Genomic DNA, 15,220 nt, shown 5'->3' on the forward strand with positions numbered 1-15,220 from the left:
GGAGGGCATTACGCTAAGTCAGATAAGCCAGGCAGAGAAAGACAAAATTGCATGATATCACTTATGTGTGGAATTTTTTAAAAAGTCAGACACATAAAACAGGAAGTAGAAAAGTGGTTGCTAGGGGTTGAGGGCTGGGGGAAATAGAGACAGGCTGGGGAAAAGGGTACAAACTTTCAGCTACAAGATGAATAAGGTTGGAGGGTGATTTTTCACTGACGAATAGGTAATGGGTTCCCGGTCTCACTGTCAGTTCTGTGTTGCTTCTTTCACCAGCGTCATTTCACACTGTAGTTTTCCCTCTGTTTTCACAGTCATTCTCAACTTGTATTTCTGATTAAAATTAATTTTTGAAATGTTAATACCTGTCAATGGCCCTGCACTGCTAATGTTTTCTTATTTCCCTTGAGTAGAACTGTGAGGAGTTTATTCCCCTTCACCAGGGCCTGCCCACACCCTGTTTTGTTTTCCCTATGATTCCTTGGACATGTGTCCCGCGGTGGATTCTCTCATGCTGCTGTGTTTGCTGTGAAAACACCAGATTCTTGTGCTTCTTTACTAGTAAAGTGATGGGAAGCATCAGTCTTCACCTGGAACACGTGTGTGCATGCCTGCTCAATCACTCTGCTGCTGCTGCTGCTGCTAAGTCGCTTCAGTCGTGTACGACTCTGTGCGACCCCATAGACGGCAGCCCGCCAGGCTCTGCCGTCCCTGGGATTCTCCAGGCAAGAACACTGGAGTGGGTTGCCATTTCCTTCTCCAATGCACGAAAGTGAAAACTGAAAGTGAAGTTGCTCAGTCGTGACCGACTCTTAGCGACCCCGTGGACTGCAGCCTACCAGGCTCTTCCGTCCATGGGATTTTCCAGGCAAGAGTACTGGAGTGGGTTGCCATTGCCTTCTCCGGCTCAGTCACTCAGTCGTGTGCAAATCTTTGCCACCCCGTGGACTGTAGCCCACCAGAATCCTCTGTCCATGGGATTTTCCAGGCAAGCATCCTGGAGTGGGTTGCCTTTTCCTCCTCCAGGGGATCTTCCCCATCCACAGATCTAGCTCCGCGGAGACACACTTTTCTCCCAAGAGTTTCACTCAAAGCCATGATTTTATAGGCTCTTGTAAGGCTTGCTTTGTTTTCTTGATTTTCCGGACATTTTGGCAACACCAAGCCTAGAAATACCACTTGAACAAGTTTGGATTACCTTTGGGGATTTGTGAGTGACAAGATGTCTTTGAAGGACTGTTTAGCGTTACTTCCCTCCTCTTCCTTCCACCAGTTGTGCACTTTGCATCTGAGGAGACAATAAGCAACCAATTAATTAGCCAGCGATTTCAAAACTTTTCAACATACATAATGTAAAGCAAAAAAGAGGGCTAATGAAATGTCTGGAACCGCTATAATTTACGGGGCGCGCTTTGATGAGAGATGCCCATTTTATTTTAATAAGGACCGCTGGACTTGATCTCATTCTCTCTCGTGGGCATCCACCAGAGGCTGGAGAAGAGGTCTTTGTCTAAAGGAGACCACCCCGGCAGACTGCGCTCCCGATCGCACAGTTAGGTGGCGGCAAGGGGTACCATGCGGGGCCGAGGGCCGGCGGCTGGGGGGCTGTAGTCTGCGGTCTGCGGTGGGCGGGAAGGAGCCGCGGTCCTCCACAACCTCCCAACCCCTGCCCAGGTCGGGGGAGCGGGCGGGGCTCCGGGCTGGGGGCGGGGCTGGGGGCGGGGCTCAAGCTCCGGGGACCCCACGGCTTCCAGCCTAGGAGCCTCGTCTCTGCAGCCGCGCGCCGCTCCCGCGCTGCTCTCCGCGGTCCACACCGGGAAGTGGCCGGTTCTCTCGAGCCCGGTGGGCTGGACGCGGCGGTAGACAGAGCGGGCCTTGCGCGGGGAGCCCGGACACCCGCAAAGCCAAAGCTGGGTCGTCGGAGAGACTGCGCGGACCCGTGAGCATCCGCGCTCTGGGACTCGCCCTGTTCCCCTCGGCAGCCCCGAGTCCTCGTCCTGCGTCCGCGCCCCGCGTCCCTCCCCGAGGCGCGCAGGTGTCGCCCGCCGTCTGTCCTCGGGAAGCAGACCCTCCGCCCAGCACCCGCCTGCTCTCCGGCCGCTCCCGCGCACCCATGCGACCGGCGAGGCCAGGAGCTCCGGTGCCCGCGCTGCTCCTGCTGGCGCTCGTCCTGGCCCCGCGAGGGACGCAGGGGAGGCCCGGGGGCCGCAGGGGTGCGCACGTCGCGGGCGAGGAGCCGAAGCCGTCCCTCCCCGCGGCCTCTCGGAGCGCAGGTGAGCAGCCCCATGAGCGGAGCCTGGGGCGGGGGTGCTCTGACGGCCCCTAGCGGCGCTGGGTCAGGGCAGCCTGACCGTGCACCGAGAAGAATAGGCGTCGCTGCCAGTACCTGGCGCTCAGGAAAAGAGGTCATGAGATTATTAGATGTACCGCAGCCGAGACTTAAGTGACCAGAAACCCATCTGGCAAAGGAACCAGCCCGAAGCTCCCCTTCCCGGTGTAGGAGGCCTTGGAGTTGGGGGTTCGCAGCCCGAGGACCTGCCTTTCCGTCCCAGCGGCAGAGGCCGGAGGACAGACAGGTCAGCACATCGCAGGGCCTCGTGCCGGTCTCTCCGAGTTTGGGGATAAAGTCAGATCACCGGCGTCTGGAGCTCCGACGCTTTTCTGCGCCCCTCGGAGCTGGCGAGGGGCTGGTTGGGGAGTGCGGGGATGCTTAGCTGAGTCCCCCTCCCCGCCCCCACGCTGCCCACGGCTCCCGAATCAGTTCTGGGCGCTCAGGATCCTGGCCACTTACGAGTTGCCCAACGAGTGATGGAGTAGAAGGGGTGAATGGGGAAGGAGAAGTAGCAGCCAACGTCGGGGGACACCGAGGTGGAGAGGATGGCGGGTGAACGAGCAGGAGACATGAGAAGCCCGAGACTAGAACTGACCGGGCGGCTGGGGGGCAGGGCGCGCGCAGGGCAGGAAGGCGGGGGTGTGTGGATGTGAGGGGGTATGTGGGGGGTTGGGGAGGAGGAGGAAGCCCCTCAGAGGTGTCTCTGTTTGGAACCTGTGCGCAAGTGGAGATGCCCGCCTAGGCTGGGGGCGGAGGCCCCTGGGGGTGTACTCCACTGAGAGGTCGCAGCACGGGGCGGCAGTCTTGCTGTCGTTTAGCCGCTCAGCACACACCGGACGTGCTTTGATGGGTGTGGGAACACAAGGTTAACCGACATTATTGGTTCTTGTGCTGGAGGAGCTCGGGTTAGACTTTTCCACCCCGAATGTCTCTGCAGTCTGGTCCTGCCTTTGTCTTGTCCTGCCCATCAATCACCCTGGTTCAAGCCAGACTGTCTCCCTAGCGCCGGGAGTGCCGCCTGCTGGGGCCTCAGAACAGACAGTGTGCTTTCATTACCTGCATCCTGTCTTCTCCACTGTTCTACCATCACACCAGCAGAATGGAGCAAAGCATCATGCCCAGAATTCTGCAGAAGAAGGGGAGCACTGAGGTCTCCTCTACTGAAATAAACACAGGGTTGGCTAACTGAGAAGTGGGCAGTTTTGGGACTAGAGGGGGTTTGGAGGAATTTGGGACAGAGAAGGAATTGATGTGCAATGTGTAAAATAGAGGACTTCCCAGGTGGCGCTAGTGGTAAAGAGCCTGCCTGCCAATGCAGGAGACATAAGAGACAAAGGTTCGATCCCTGGGTCAGGAAGATCCCCTGGAGGAGGTCATGGCAACCCACTCCAGTGTTCTTGCCTGGAGAATCCCATGGACAGAGGAGCCTGGTGGGCCACAGTCCATAGGGTAGTATAAGAGTTGGACACGACTGAAGTGACTTAGTATGCATGCATGCATGCATGCACATGGGAAACAGAAGTATAAGAGGGGCTTTTTGAGAGTTTTGATAGAAAGGCATTGCCTTTTCAAGAGGTGACAGTACATTTTTCTGCAGACTGGTGGAACCAGATTTGTGTTACTGGTTGGTTTTTTTTTTAGTATCAAACCTTGCTGGCGTGAGACTTACAGCAGAGATGTAAAGGCCATTTATGAACAGTTACAAATGAATATTCTTTGTAGCACCAGACTGTTTCCTCCTGTCACAGATAAGCAGCGGTTTCTCTGGGTTTTCCAGGGAAGTCCTAACTTCTCTTGATGGCAGGACATTAAGTCCCCTGTGACCCGCCCTGTCTTCCTTTCTGGGGTTCTCGCGGGGTTCAAGTCGCATGCGTTGGTGCTGCTCCTTACAGACTCTGGCAGCTGCTGCTTCTGCCTTGCCGCCAGCCCCAGGAACACACTTCTCTTGCCTCTACCTGTCAGAATTCACCTCCTCTCACACGCCCTCTTCCTCTGTGATGTCTTTGCGTCTATTTCCTAGTTAAAACAAAACAAATCTGAATCCTAAATTCTTTGCAGTATCGTCAGTGAAATATTACAGATGCTGTACATTCCAAAAATGTATTCTATCAAGTTCAGTTCAGTTCAGTCGCTCAGTCATGTCTGACTTTTTGCGACCCCATGGACTGCAGCACACCAGGCTTCCCTGTCCATCACCAACTCCTGGAGCTTACTCAAACTCATGTCCATTGAGTTGGTGATGCCATCCAACCATCTCATCCTCTGTCATCCCCTTTTCCTCCTGCCTTCAATCTTTCCCAGGATCAGGCATGGTCTTTTCCAATGAGTCAGTTCTTTGCATCGGTTGGCCAGAGTCCTGGAGCTTCAGCTTCAGCATCAGTCCTTCCAATGAATATTCAGGACTGATTTCCTTTAGGACTGACTGGTTTGATCTCCTTGCAGTCCAAGGGACTCTTAAGAGTCTTCTCCAACACCACAGTTCAAAAGCATCAATTCATTGGCACTCAGCTTTCTTTATGGTCTGACTCTTATATCCATTCATGACTACTGGAAAAGCCATAGCTTTGACTATATGGACATTTGTCGGTAAAGTAATGTCTCTGCTTTTTAATATGCTGTCTAGGTTTGTCATAACTTTTCTTCCAAGGAGCAAGCGTCTTTTAATTTCATGGCTGAAGCCACCATCTGCAGTGATTTTGGAGCCCCCCAAAATAAAGTCTGTTATTGTTTCCCCATCTATTTGCCACGAAGTGATGGGACCAGATACCATGATCTTCGTTTATTGAATGTTGAGTTTTAAGCCAACTTTTTCACTCTCCTCTTTCACTTTCATCAAGAGGCTCTTTAGTTCCTCTTCACTTTCTGCCATAAGGGTGGTGTCATCTGCATATCTGAGGTTATTGATATTTCTCCTGGCAATCTTGATTCCATGTTGGGCTTCATCCATTCCGGCTTTTTGCATGATATACTCTGCATATAAGCTAAATAAGCAAGGTGACAATATACAACCTTGACATACTCCTTTTCCAATTTGGAACCAGTCTGTTGTTCCATGTCCAGTTCTAACTGTTGTTTCTTGACCTGCCTGCAGGTTTCTCAGGAAACAGGTAAGGTGGCCTGGTATTCCCATCTCTTGAAGAATTTTCCATAGTTTGTTGTGATCCACACAGTTAAAAGCTGTAGTCAATGAAGCAGATGTTTTTTTTCTGAAATTCTCTTGCTTTTTATATGATCCAACAGATGTTGGCAATTTGATCTCTGGTTTCTCTGCCTTTTCTAAATCCAGCTTGAACATCTGGAAGTTCTTGGTTCACATACTATTGAAGCCTAGCCTAGAGACTCTTGAGCATTACATTGCTAGAGTGTAAGATGAGTGCAATTGTGCATGAGTTTGAACATCTTTGGCATTGCCTTTCTTTGTGATTGGAATGAAAACTGGCCTTTTCGAGTCCCGTGGCCACTGCTGAGTTTTCCAAATGTGCTGGCATATTGAGCCTTTTCACAGCATCATCTTTTAGGATTTGAAAAAGCTCAGCTGGGATTCCATCCATTAAGTATTGTGGTACAATTTTAAATAATGTAAACACTAGGTATATTAAAAATCAGTATATAAAAAGACACTAGGATGAGATGGTTGGATGGCATCATCAACTCAATGGATATGAGTTTGAGCAAACTTCAAGGGTTAGTGAAGGACTGGGAAGCCTGGTGGGCTGAAGTACATGGGATCACAAAGATTCGGACACTACTGAGCAACTGAAGAAGCAAACTATTAAAAATCAAGGCACCCACATATATGACACACATGTGTCCTTGGTCTGTCAGCTCTGAGGGCCTGGGAGAAGCCACGCCCCAGTAGCAGCAAGTACACCTGGGGTCCAGACTTTGGTTCTGATACCATGCTCTGTAGGAGGAACTGGGGCTTCTGGGAGAAATGACTGATGCTAACACAGGACAGGAGATGACTCAGGATGAGCTTGGAATATCTGGTTGTACATGAATGTAAGGAAGTGATAAAAATTCAAAACACCATCAACAACCCCTCCCCCTAATGATGGCGGATTTTTACTGGAAAGAATTCTGTCTCTTGTCTTCTACTAAGCACAAACGACAATGCATTAGTTAGTAATAATATTATATCATATTGATTATGAAGGAACTCAGTGCTGAGTATTCAAGATGTTTTATGTCTTTTTTGGAAGATCTAGAGTACTACTCTCAAATGTACAAATGACTCTCCTAACAGTTCTCGTTAAAGTGACTCTTAGGTCTGGGCCTGAAATCCTGTATTTCTTACCAACTCCCAGAGATCCATGGAATTGAGCTGCTACTACATATGCATTATTTTAAATACTTATATTTTCCCTCAGTGATTCTCTCAGCACTGATGTAATAAATCTAGTTCTTATTTTTGAAAGTATAATTGTTTTTATACTGAGTTGGCCAAAAAGTTCATTCGAGGTTTTCCATTGGATAGTATGGGAAACCCGGAATGAACTTTTTGGCCAACCCAATATATTGAGAAAGAGGAGAATCATGGGGTTTCCCAGGTGGCACTAGTGATAAAGAAACTGTCCGCCAATGCTGGACACATAAGAGACAGGGGTTCGACCCCTGGGTCAGGAAGATCCCCTGGAGGAGGGAATGGCAACCCACTCCAGTATTCTTGCCTGGAGAATCCCATGGACAGAGGACCCTGGTGGGTACAGTCCATGGGGTCACAAACAATAGGACAGGACTGAAGTGACTTAGCAGAATAATCATGTCGTCTCTTTAAAGGAAATGGTAACTCAAGGAACTGCTGCTGCTAAGTCGCTTCAGTCATGTCCAACTCTGTGTGACCCCGTAGACGGCAGCCCACCAGGCTCCGCCATCCCTGGGATTCTCCAGGCAAGAATACTAGAGTGGGTTGCCATTTCCTTCTCCAATGCATGAGAGGGAAAACTGAAAGTGAAGTCACTCAGTCGTGTCTGACTCTTAGCGACCCCATGGACTGTAGCCCACCAGGCTCCTCCATCCATGGGATTTTCCAAGCAAGAGTACTGGAGTGGGGTGCCATTGCCTTCTCTGACTCAAAGAACTATATAACAAGTATTTCAGTTCAAGTACATAAAAATGCTAGATTGAAACATAAAGTAATGTCCTTCAGCATCTCAGAAGGTACTAAGGATCCACCAACATGGCTTTGTATAGAATTGATCATGGCAGAGCAAATTATCTTTTTGGTAAGATATTAAGTTATATGCAGGTAAAAGCAATCACTAAAGCACATTTTTTTTTGTTTTCTAGTTGTTCTGTGTTATGATTTTTTATTATTTCACATGATCTCTGCTCATTTTTAAACAAGAAGTAGGAACAAGAGATAAGCTTGCCAACATTATATACATAGTATGCAAATCTGTTCCTTTAAAAATATATTATTGTAAACTTAAAATTGATGAGGGTGGCAGATGGTAACTGTTTTGGTTAAATAAAAACTAGAAATTTTCATAAATTGGATGAATGAAATGAGAGGTTATTCAAGTTGTTCCAGAATAATTTTCATTCATTACCTAGGGATCTTTTTATTTTTAATCCATCTGTACATGGAATCTCTTATACAATTGTCATTAGCTTCCAGAAGAATGAAGGATACATTCTATCCTTGCACTGTCTGGCATGGTAGCCACTGGGTACCTAGGACCACTGAACACTTGCAGGGTGGCTGGTCCAAACTGACATGTGCTGTGAGTGGTAAATACACCTCAGATTTTGAAAATTTAGTATAAAAAACATAGACCACCTTCTTTTGTGCATGCGTGCTGAGTCACTTCAGTAATGTATAACTCTTTGACCCCATGGACTGTAGTCCGCCAGGCTCCTCTGTCCATGTGATTCTCCAGGCAAGAATACTGGGGTGGGTTGCCATTCCCTTCTCCAGAGGATCTTCCTGACCCAGGAATCGAACGAGCATCTCTTACGCCTCCTGCATTGGCAGGCGGGTTCTTTACCACTAGTGCCCCCTGGGAAGCATTGATTACGTATTTAAAGGATAATATTTTGGAGTTACTAGGTTAAATGAAGTATTAAAATTTCACCTAATTTATTTTACTTTTAAAAATATAATCAATATTTTGCATTATTAAATATTATAAAATATTTAAAATTTAAATCACTATTTTCAAATATTTAAAATTACTAAATTATTCTTTTGAATTAGTATTTCTAGTGTTATTTTTAATGAAGAAGACACATTCAAGAAATTTTAAAGTTTTTTTTTTCTTTTCAGAAATATTCCCAAGAGATTTGAACTTAAAAGACAAATTCATCAAGCATTTCACAGGTAAGCATGAAGTTTATCAGTGATTCAATTAAATAAAAAGACTGTATGTAGATCACTTCATGAAGCAGTGAGGATGTGAAGATAAATGTCTGTGAGAGGCTCACAGTCTGGTCAGGAAGGTGGACAAATCCAATTGCCTCATATTAATACGATATAAACCGGATCTGGGTGAGTGATAGAAGTATAAGCAGAGTTTAGGGAGACACAGGAAGTGGATGGTTTTGCCAAAGACTACCAGGAACGGCTGTCGGGGACTCAATGTGTAAGTTGGGCTCTGAGGATGAGTAGAGTTTTCCCTTACCAGACAGGCATTCTTGTCAGAAGGAATCCTTTGAACACGTGGTGTGGTCTGGGGCAGGTTCTGGGCCATTTAGGCAAGAGTGTGTGTGGCCAGGGGCAGAGTATGGCTGGATCAGCGGGTGGAGTCATGTTGTAACGAGCCCTCTGTGGTACACTAGAGCCCTCTGTGGTACACTAGGGGTCTAGCCGTGTTGCCCGGCCAGCGGCATAGTGGAAGTGTTTTGCCCAGGGCAGAGCAGACTTCCTGACGGCCCGTTGTCACATGGTCAGCACACGTGGCTTCCTCTCCCACGACGCTCCTGGGTTCTTTGTGCAACTTGGTGAATCATTACAGTTATCCTGTGGCCCATGTTCTAGCAAGTCACCTAATCATTGCGAACTGTGCACCTGACCTTCACTCCATTCCTAGTCTTCTCCTAGTGGTGAAGAATCTGCCTGCCAATGCAGGAGATACGAGTTCCATCCCTGGGTCAGGAAGATCCCGTGGAGAAGGAAATGGCAACCCACTCCAGTGTTCTTGCCTGGAGAATCCTGTGGACAGAGGAGCCTGGTGGGCTACAGTCCATGGGGTCACAAAGAGTTGGACACGCCTGGGCACTCTGGGCTCTCCTTCTTCTACCACTTCCATAAAAGCAGACTCCAGACATAGGGATGAATTTGGGTGTGGATTATCTTGGTTTGTGGGGAAAGATAAGGGAAGTCTCAATGCCCTGTCCACTTTACAGTAGGCCTTGTCGCTTATAAGACACAAATCACTCTAAGTAGAAAGTGGAATAAATGTCCCTGCATAGAAACATCATTCCTGTTAAATACAAAACTGAGGAGCATAAAGTAGAAACCAGAGATATTTGTTTTTTATTCTTCACATCCTCTTAATTTGCTCTCTGCAGATTTTTTTCCTCTCCTATCTAGAGCTTTTCTGTCTTAATTATTCTGAAGAGTTTTTCTGAAATTGAAGGTTCTTTTATGTGAGTTGTTGAGAATGTGGAGTGAATTTTGATTGTTTTCTACAGACTACACCTCATTGTCTCCTCCAGAGTCTGGGCGGGGGGATGATGTGCTCTCAGGCAAGGTCTTTTAAGGGCACGGGAAGATGTAAACCAGCGATATCACCACCATGCAGAAAGTGCTAGCGAATTTGTTTGGAAAACACACTGACATGTACCATAAGCGTTCTTTTCCTGTCCGATAGGGCCAGTCACGTTTTCAGCTGAGTGCAGCAAACACTTCCACAGGCTATATCACAACACCAGGGACTGCTCGACGCCAGCTTGTAAGTAGCTCGGGTCATTTTTGTTCTTTTAAAAAAATCTTGGGGACTTCCTTGGTAGCCTAGTGGCTAAGACCCCGTGCTCCCAGTGCAGGGCGTCTGGGGCTCGATCCCTTGTCGGGGAACTAGATCCTGCCCAACTAAGACCTGGCATAGCCCTCCTTCTGTAGATGCATGTAATCTTAGACTTCAACTATCTGTGAGTGGGAAATAATAGACTAAATATTGTAAGACATGCTGTTTATAACATTGATGGTACTCACGTTTAACGTGAGTGTGTGTATGTGCTGTTGACACTGTAAAGGAATGAAACCACATTCTAATTGGGACTATTTCAGACAAATCTGAAAATAGCCAAATTTCCTTAAGGACCACGATGTTTGTCAGGATTTAAACCTTTTATCATTTTTAAAATTCCTTGGCACAAATAAGGCAGTCTCATATAAGTGAAAAAAAAATGACCATGAAGTATAAGTAAAAATTTCCTCGTAAGTTTTTTTAAAAATAAATAGTTTCATATTGCATCATTTATATAACAAGTGATAGATTTTTTTCTGAATAATGGTAGTGCGTGCTTTAAAGGTTGTCAAATGAATTATTTTGGATACTTAAGTTACTGAGCTGAGTAGCAATTCCAAACATAATATTTAAATGCTCTCCTTTACCTAAATCGTGATTAAGTATGGTAACTCAGTTGCCTGTGTTTAAATTCCTTTCTCAATCTAAACTTACTTTTCAAAGAAAATGAATTTTAAACATTTTGTAGTTTTTTTTTTTAAACTAAATTGGTCATCTTAAGGGATATTTAATTTTACCCAGGATGTTGAGTCAGAGTTGTTGTTTTTCAAAAATGCTTGTGTTTGATGACTAGGGAAGGACGAGTCCTGTTGACACCTAGGCAGAATGATTAAGTGGTAGCTCAGCCTGGTGGAGAAACTCTGGGCTTTGGAATGAAGCTGAATACTAGCTTTGAGATTCTTAACATTTTCAGGCTGTTTTCTCATCTCCACAGTGAAGACAGCAATAGCATCCAGCGGCTTACGTCAGTAGGAGAATTAGTGAGAAAATCCAGTTAAGTACTTGCTCTATTAGATGCTTATTAAATTATAGCTATCATTATTAAGTACTAGTGACAGTAATTTAACACAACTTTTCCCACGTTTGTAGTAACTGTACACATAATTGTCTTTTAAATGTTTTTCCTAGATTACAAAAGATGTGCTAGATTGTTAAAAAGATTAGCAGTGAGTCCTCTGTGCTCGCAGACGGAGAAGACCTACATGTAAGTATGTATTTATCAATTTTCCTTTTTCTGTTTAACAGCTTGATTTCTGAAGAAATTTTGAACAATTTAAAAAACCCAGGAAGCTGATTTTAGCATCACCTAGTGAACTTAATCTGTGGATTTTCCACTTAGTGTTAAAGTCTGGTCTAAATGGTGTATTAAATTAATAAAAAAGTATGCCCTCAACAATGATTGAATTAATAGAAACAGCTTTTTTGGCAACCTTACTGTTCCTGAGTGATTTTTAAAAATATTTCAAATTTGCTGTTATTTCATATCACATGCAGGTATACATTAGATGAACAAAACTATTTAAAGGTCTACCTTTAAAAAAAGCTGGTCAAAATAGATACAGTAATAATTAAAAAGTAGGTATAGTATAATAAAAGTAGGATCCTAAAATTTTGATTTATACAATACAGGTTAAGGTAAGAGACAAAGTATTAGAAGAATAGAAGGAAAAGCATATAATCAAACATATGATGAACATGTAAGCCTTGTCTGCTCTGGTATATATTTTGCCAGAGTGAAATGGTAAGTCAGAATTTTCATTCTGGCTAAATTACCCTTGGAGCTCTAGAGCAATAAAGTACCTAAATAAATCAAACGTAAATTCTAACATTTGTTTACAATTATAGAAGCCCCACCAGGGCTTCGTTTGTGGGTTAGCTAGTAAAGAATCCACCTGCAATGAGAGAGACCTTGGTTTGATCCCTGGGTTGGGAAGATCCCTTGGAGAAGGGAATGGCTACCCACTCCACTATTCTGGCCTGGAGAATTCCATGGACTATATAGTCCATAGGGTCGCAAAGAGTCAGACATGACTAAGCAACTTCCACTTTCATAGAATCTATGGGAAAGACTGAAAGGTATTCATTTCTGGGCAAAGATTTTTCTAATCAGTAGTTCTTTCCAGTGTAGTAGAAAGTCAACATTTTGGGGGTGTGTGTGGGGTGGGGGTCAGTGTATCAGGACCATGGACAAGTCCCTTTAAAGAAACTGATTCCTCAGCTTTGAATCTTGGAGAACCTGTAATCTAGAAGTATCTGTGAATATCTTGATCTGGCCAGTATAACTTCAGTTCAGTTCAGTCGCTCAGCTGTGTCCGACTCTTTGCGACCCCATGGACTGCAGCATGCCAGGCCTCCCTGTCCATCACCAACTCACAGAGTTTACTCAAACTCATGTTCATTGAGTCAGTGATGCCATCCAGCCATCTCATCCTCTGTCGTCCCCTTCTCCTCCTGCCCTCAATCTTTCCCAGCATCAGGGTCTTTTCAAATGAGTCAGCTCTTCTCATCAGGTGGCCAAAGTACTGGAGCTTCAGCTTCAACATCAGTCCTTCCAATGAACACTCAGGACTGATCTCCTTTAGGACTGACTGGTTGGATCTCCTTGCAGTCCAAGGGACTCAAGCGTCTTCTCCAATACCACAGTTCAAAAGCACACTCAGCTTTCTTCATAGTCCAACTCTCACATCCATACATGACTACTGGAAAAACCATAGCCTTGACTAGACAGACGTTTGTTGGCAAAGTAATATCTCTGCTTTTTAATATGCTGTCTAGGTCGGTCATAACTTATTCTATCTCAAATAACTATATGGGAATTTACTTATCCATCTGATAGTTTTGTGGTGACCTTTACTGAGACAATTCTGACCTATTGTTGTTGCTTTTCTTATTTTAAAAGCAATGATAAATTAATAATAATAATTGGCACTCAATTCTGCATATTGAAAGTTGCTGAACTAAAAAGCTTCCCTTTTTTTAGATTAAGAAATCGAGCTAGATCATTTCAGTGTTCAATGGCAAGATACTTTAATCAGTTACTCTCAAACCTTTTGACTAATGAGTAAATCAAGAAAATTCATTAGGCTCTTGGATTGTGGTGGTTAGTCACTCAGTCACGTCTGATTCTTTGTGACCCCATGGACTGTAGCCCACCAGGCTCCTCTGTCCATGGGATTTCCCAGGCAAGAATATTGGAGTGAGTTGCCATTTTCTTCTCCAGGAAATCTTCCCCACCCAGGAATTGAAACTGTATCTCCTGCAATAGCAGGCAGATTTTTTACCGCTGAGTCACCTAGGAAGTCCCATTAGGCTCATGAAGTGACCTAAGTGAGGTCATGCTTATCTTGTTCTTTGGTTTGATATATTTTATTCTTGTGAGTAAGTTTATATAAAGTCCAAAAGGCAACATAATAACTGGAAAAGTTCTCAAAGAAACAAGTATTATAATTTAAAATATTAAATGCAAACTTACATTGTCCTTGGACAAGGTTCATAGAGGACAGAGCTGATAAACAGACCCCTTTGAAATTGCAGAGTTTGGAGATTTAGTGAGATCTTCTGCAGGAGTCATCTCTGATGGTTTGTCTCCAAGCAGTTTACAAGGTGTTAGAGTATTACAGATTAATACATTTTAGGAATATTTTTGAGTTATTTAGGTGATGCCAAGTTCATTTTTTGGCTTATGCAGGTATCTTAAAACTTCAATGGTGGAAGTCATCATTTAACTTTCTAGGGAATTCCCTGGTGGTTCAGTGGTTAGGACTCAGTGCTTTCACTGCTGAGGGCTCTGGTTCAATCCCTGGTTGGGAAACCAAGATCCTATAAGCCGTGCAGTATGGACAAGAAACAAATTCTAAAAATAAATAAAAATGAACTTTCTAAAAGTACAGATAACCCCCTCGCCTGCTCAACACACCCTTTAATGTACACCCTCAGGGTTACACTATAAACTAAGAGTCCACAGATTATTTAAGCAAAATAAAATATAGCTATATTAAAACTATGCATATGTGTAAGTAGGGTAAAAACCTGGTCATAAATAACATTTTTCTTCTTTCTTCTCATAGGCATTTCTTAAGAATGTAAATCTAATTTGAAAGAAAAAAGTATCGGGGATCATACTAAACATAAAAAGAGATGAAACTTCTAATTTTATGGTGTATTAAGATGAGTGAAATAAGAGACTTCTCAGAAATAGCTGGTGATCTGTGTCCAAGCATAAGACAAGATCTTCCCTGGTTTATCTTCATGTATACAGAAATTTGAAAGTGTTTAATGCAAAGTTCAATTCATATATTGCAAATAGAATATTAAAATTTATGCTATTATACTTTATTTTTGCTATATATATATGTTATTTTATTATATGGCTAACATTCTATATATGTATGAATTATATATTTAATTATATAAATTATGTCTGATCATGCCAAGGAGAAATGATATTTTGGGTATGAGTTTTCATAACATGCTTATTGAATAATCATGTATGAAGTCCCCTTTTATAATTATAATTTAATAATATTTAATACATCTATTCGGAATTTGTTTTTATTTCCGTTAATTTGAACTGTAAATTTTATTAAAACTGAAATATGGAAAAAATCTGTGTTGTTTTTCTTTGAATTAAAGGCATTTGTAGGAGAGGTTATATTATTGAAATATGATACTATATGTGTATATATGTTCATATTCATTTTTTGAACTGATAACTAGGATCCTGAGAACTTTTTTGAATTTGGAGCCTATGGTGAAGTGAAAGTCGCTCAGTCGTGTCCGACTCTCTGTGACCCCATGGATTATACAGTCCTTGGAATTCTCCAGGACAGAATACTGGAGTGGGTAGCCTTCCCCTTCTTCAGGGGATCTTCCCAACCCAGAGATCGAAGCTAGGCCTCCCACATTGCAGGCAGATTCT

General features: G+C 44.0%; 1 protein-coding gene across 1 annotated transcript; it reads left to right on the plus strand.

Annotated features, from left to right (window-relative positions):
- The first annotated feature begins 2,113 nt into the window (after positions 1-2,113).
- On the plus strand, positions 2,114-14,635 carry ALKAL1 (ALK and LTK ligand 1). The gene is made up of 5 exons (XM_081497958.1): positions 2,114-2,273; positions 8,601-8,654; positions 10,147-10,227; positions 11,431-11,506; positions 14,370-14,635. Exons 1-5 carry the CDS (start codon positions 2,114-2,116, stop codon positions 14,386-14,388), a joined length of 390 nt encoding a protein of 129 aa, XP_081354084.1. The 3' UTR covers positions 14,389-14,635.
- The last annotated feature ends 585 nt before the right edge of the window (positions 14,636-15,220 follow it).

The sequence above is a fragment of the Giraffa tippelskirchi genome, chromosome 6 (assembly GCF_054371585.1).
Source record: "Giraffa tippelskirchi isolate mGirTip1 chromosome 6, T2T-mGirTip1v1.2.pri, whole genome shotgun sequence".
Lineage (NCBI taxonomy): Eukaryota > Metazoa > Chordata > Mammalia > Artiodactyla > Giraffidae > Giraffa > Giraffa tippelskirchi.

Bases quoted from the DNA above. Each gene is read 5' to 3' on its own strand.
- ALKAL1 (XM_081497958.1), top strand. From the start codon at position 2,114: ATGCGACCGGCGAGGCCAGGAGCTCCGGTGCCCGCGCTGCTCCTGCTG. The intron at 2,274-8,600 runs GTGAGCAGCCCC...TTTTCTTTTCAG, and splicing joins CGCGGCCTCTCGGAGCGCAG to AAATATTCCCAAGAGATTTG. The intron at 10,228-11,430 runs GTAAGTAGCTCG...TGTTTTTCCTAG, and splicing joins GGACTGCTCGACGCCAGCTT to ATTACAAAAGATGTGCTAGA.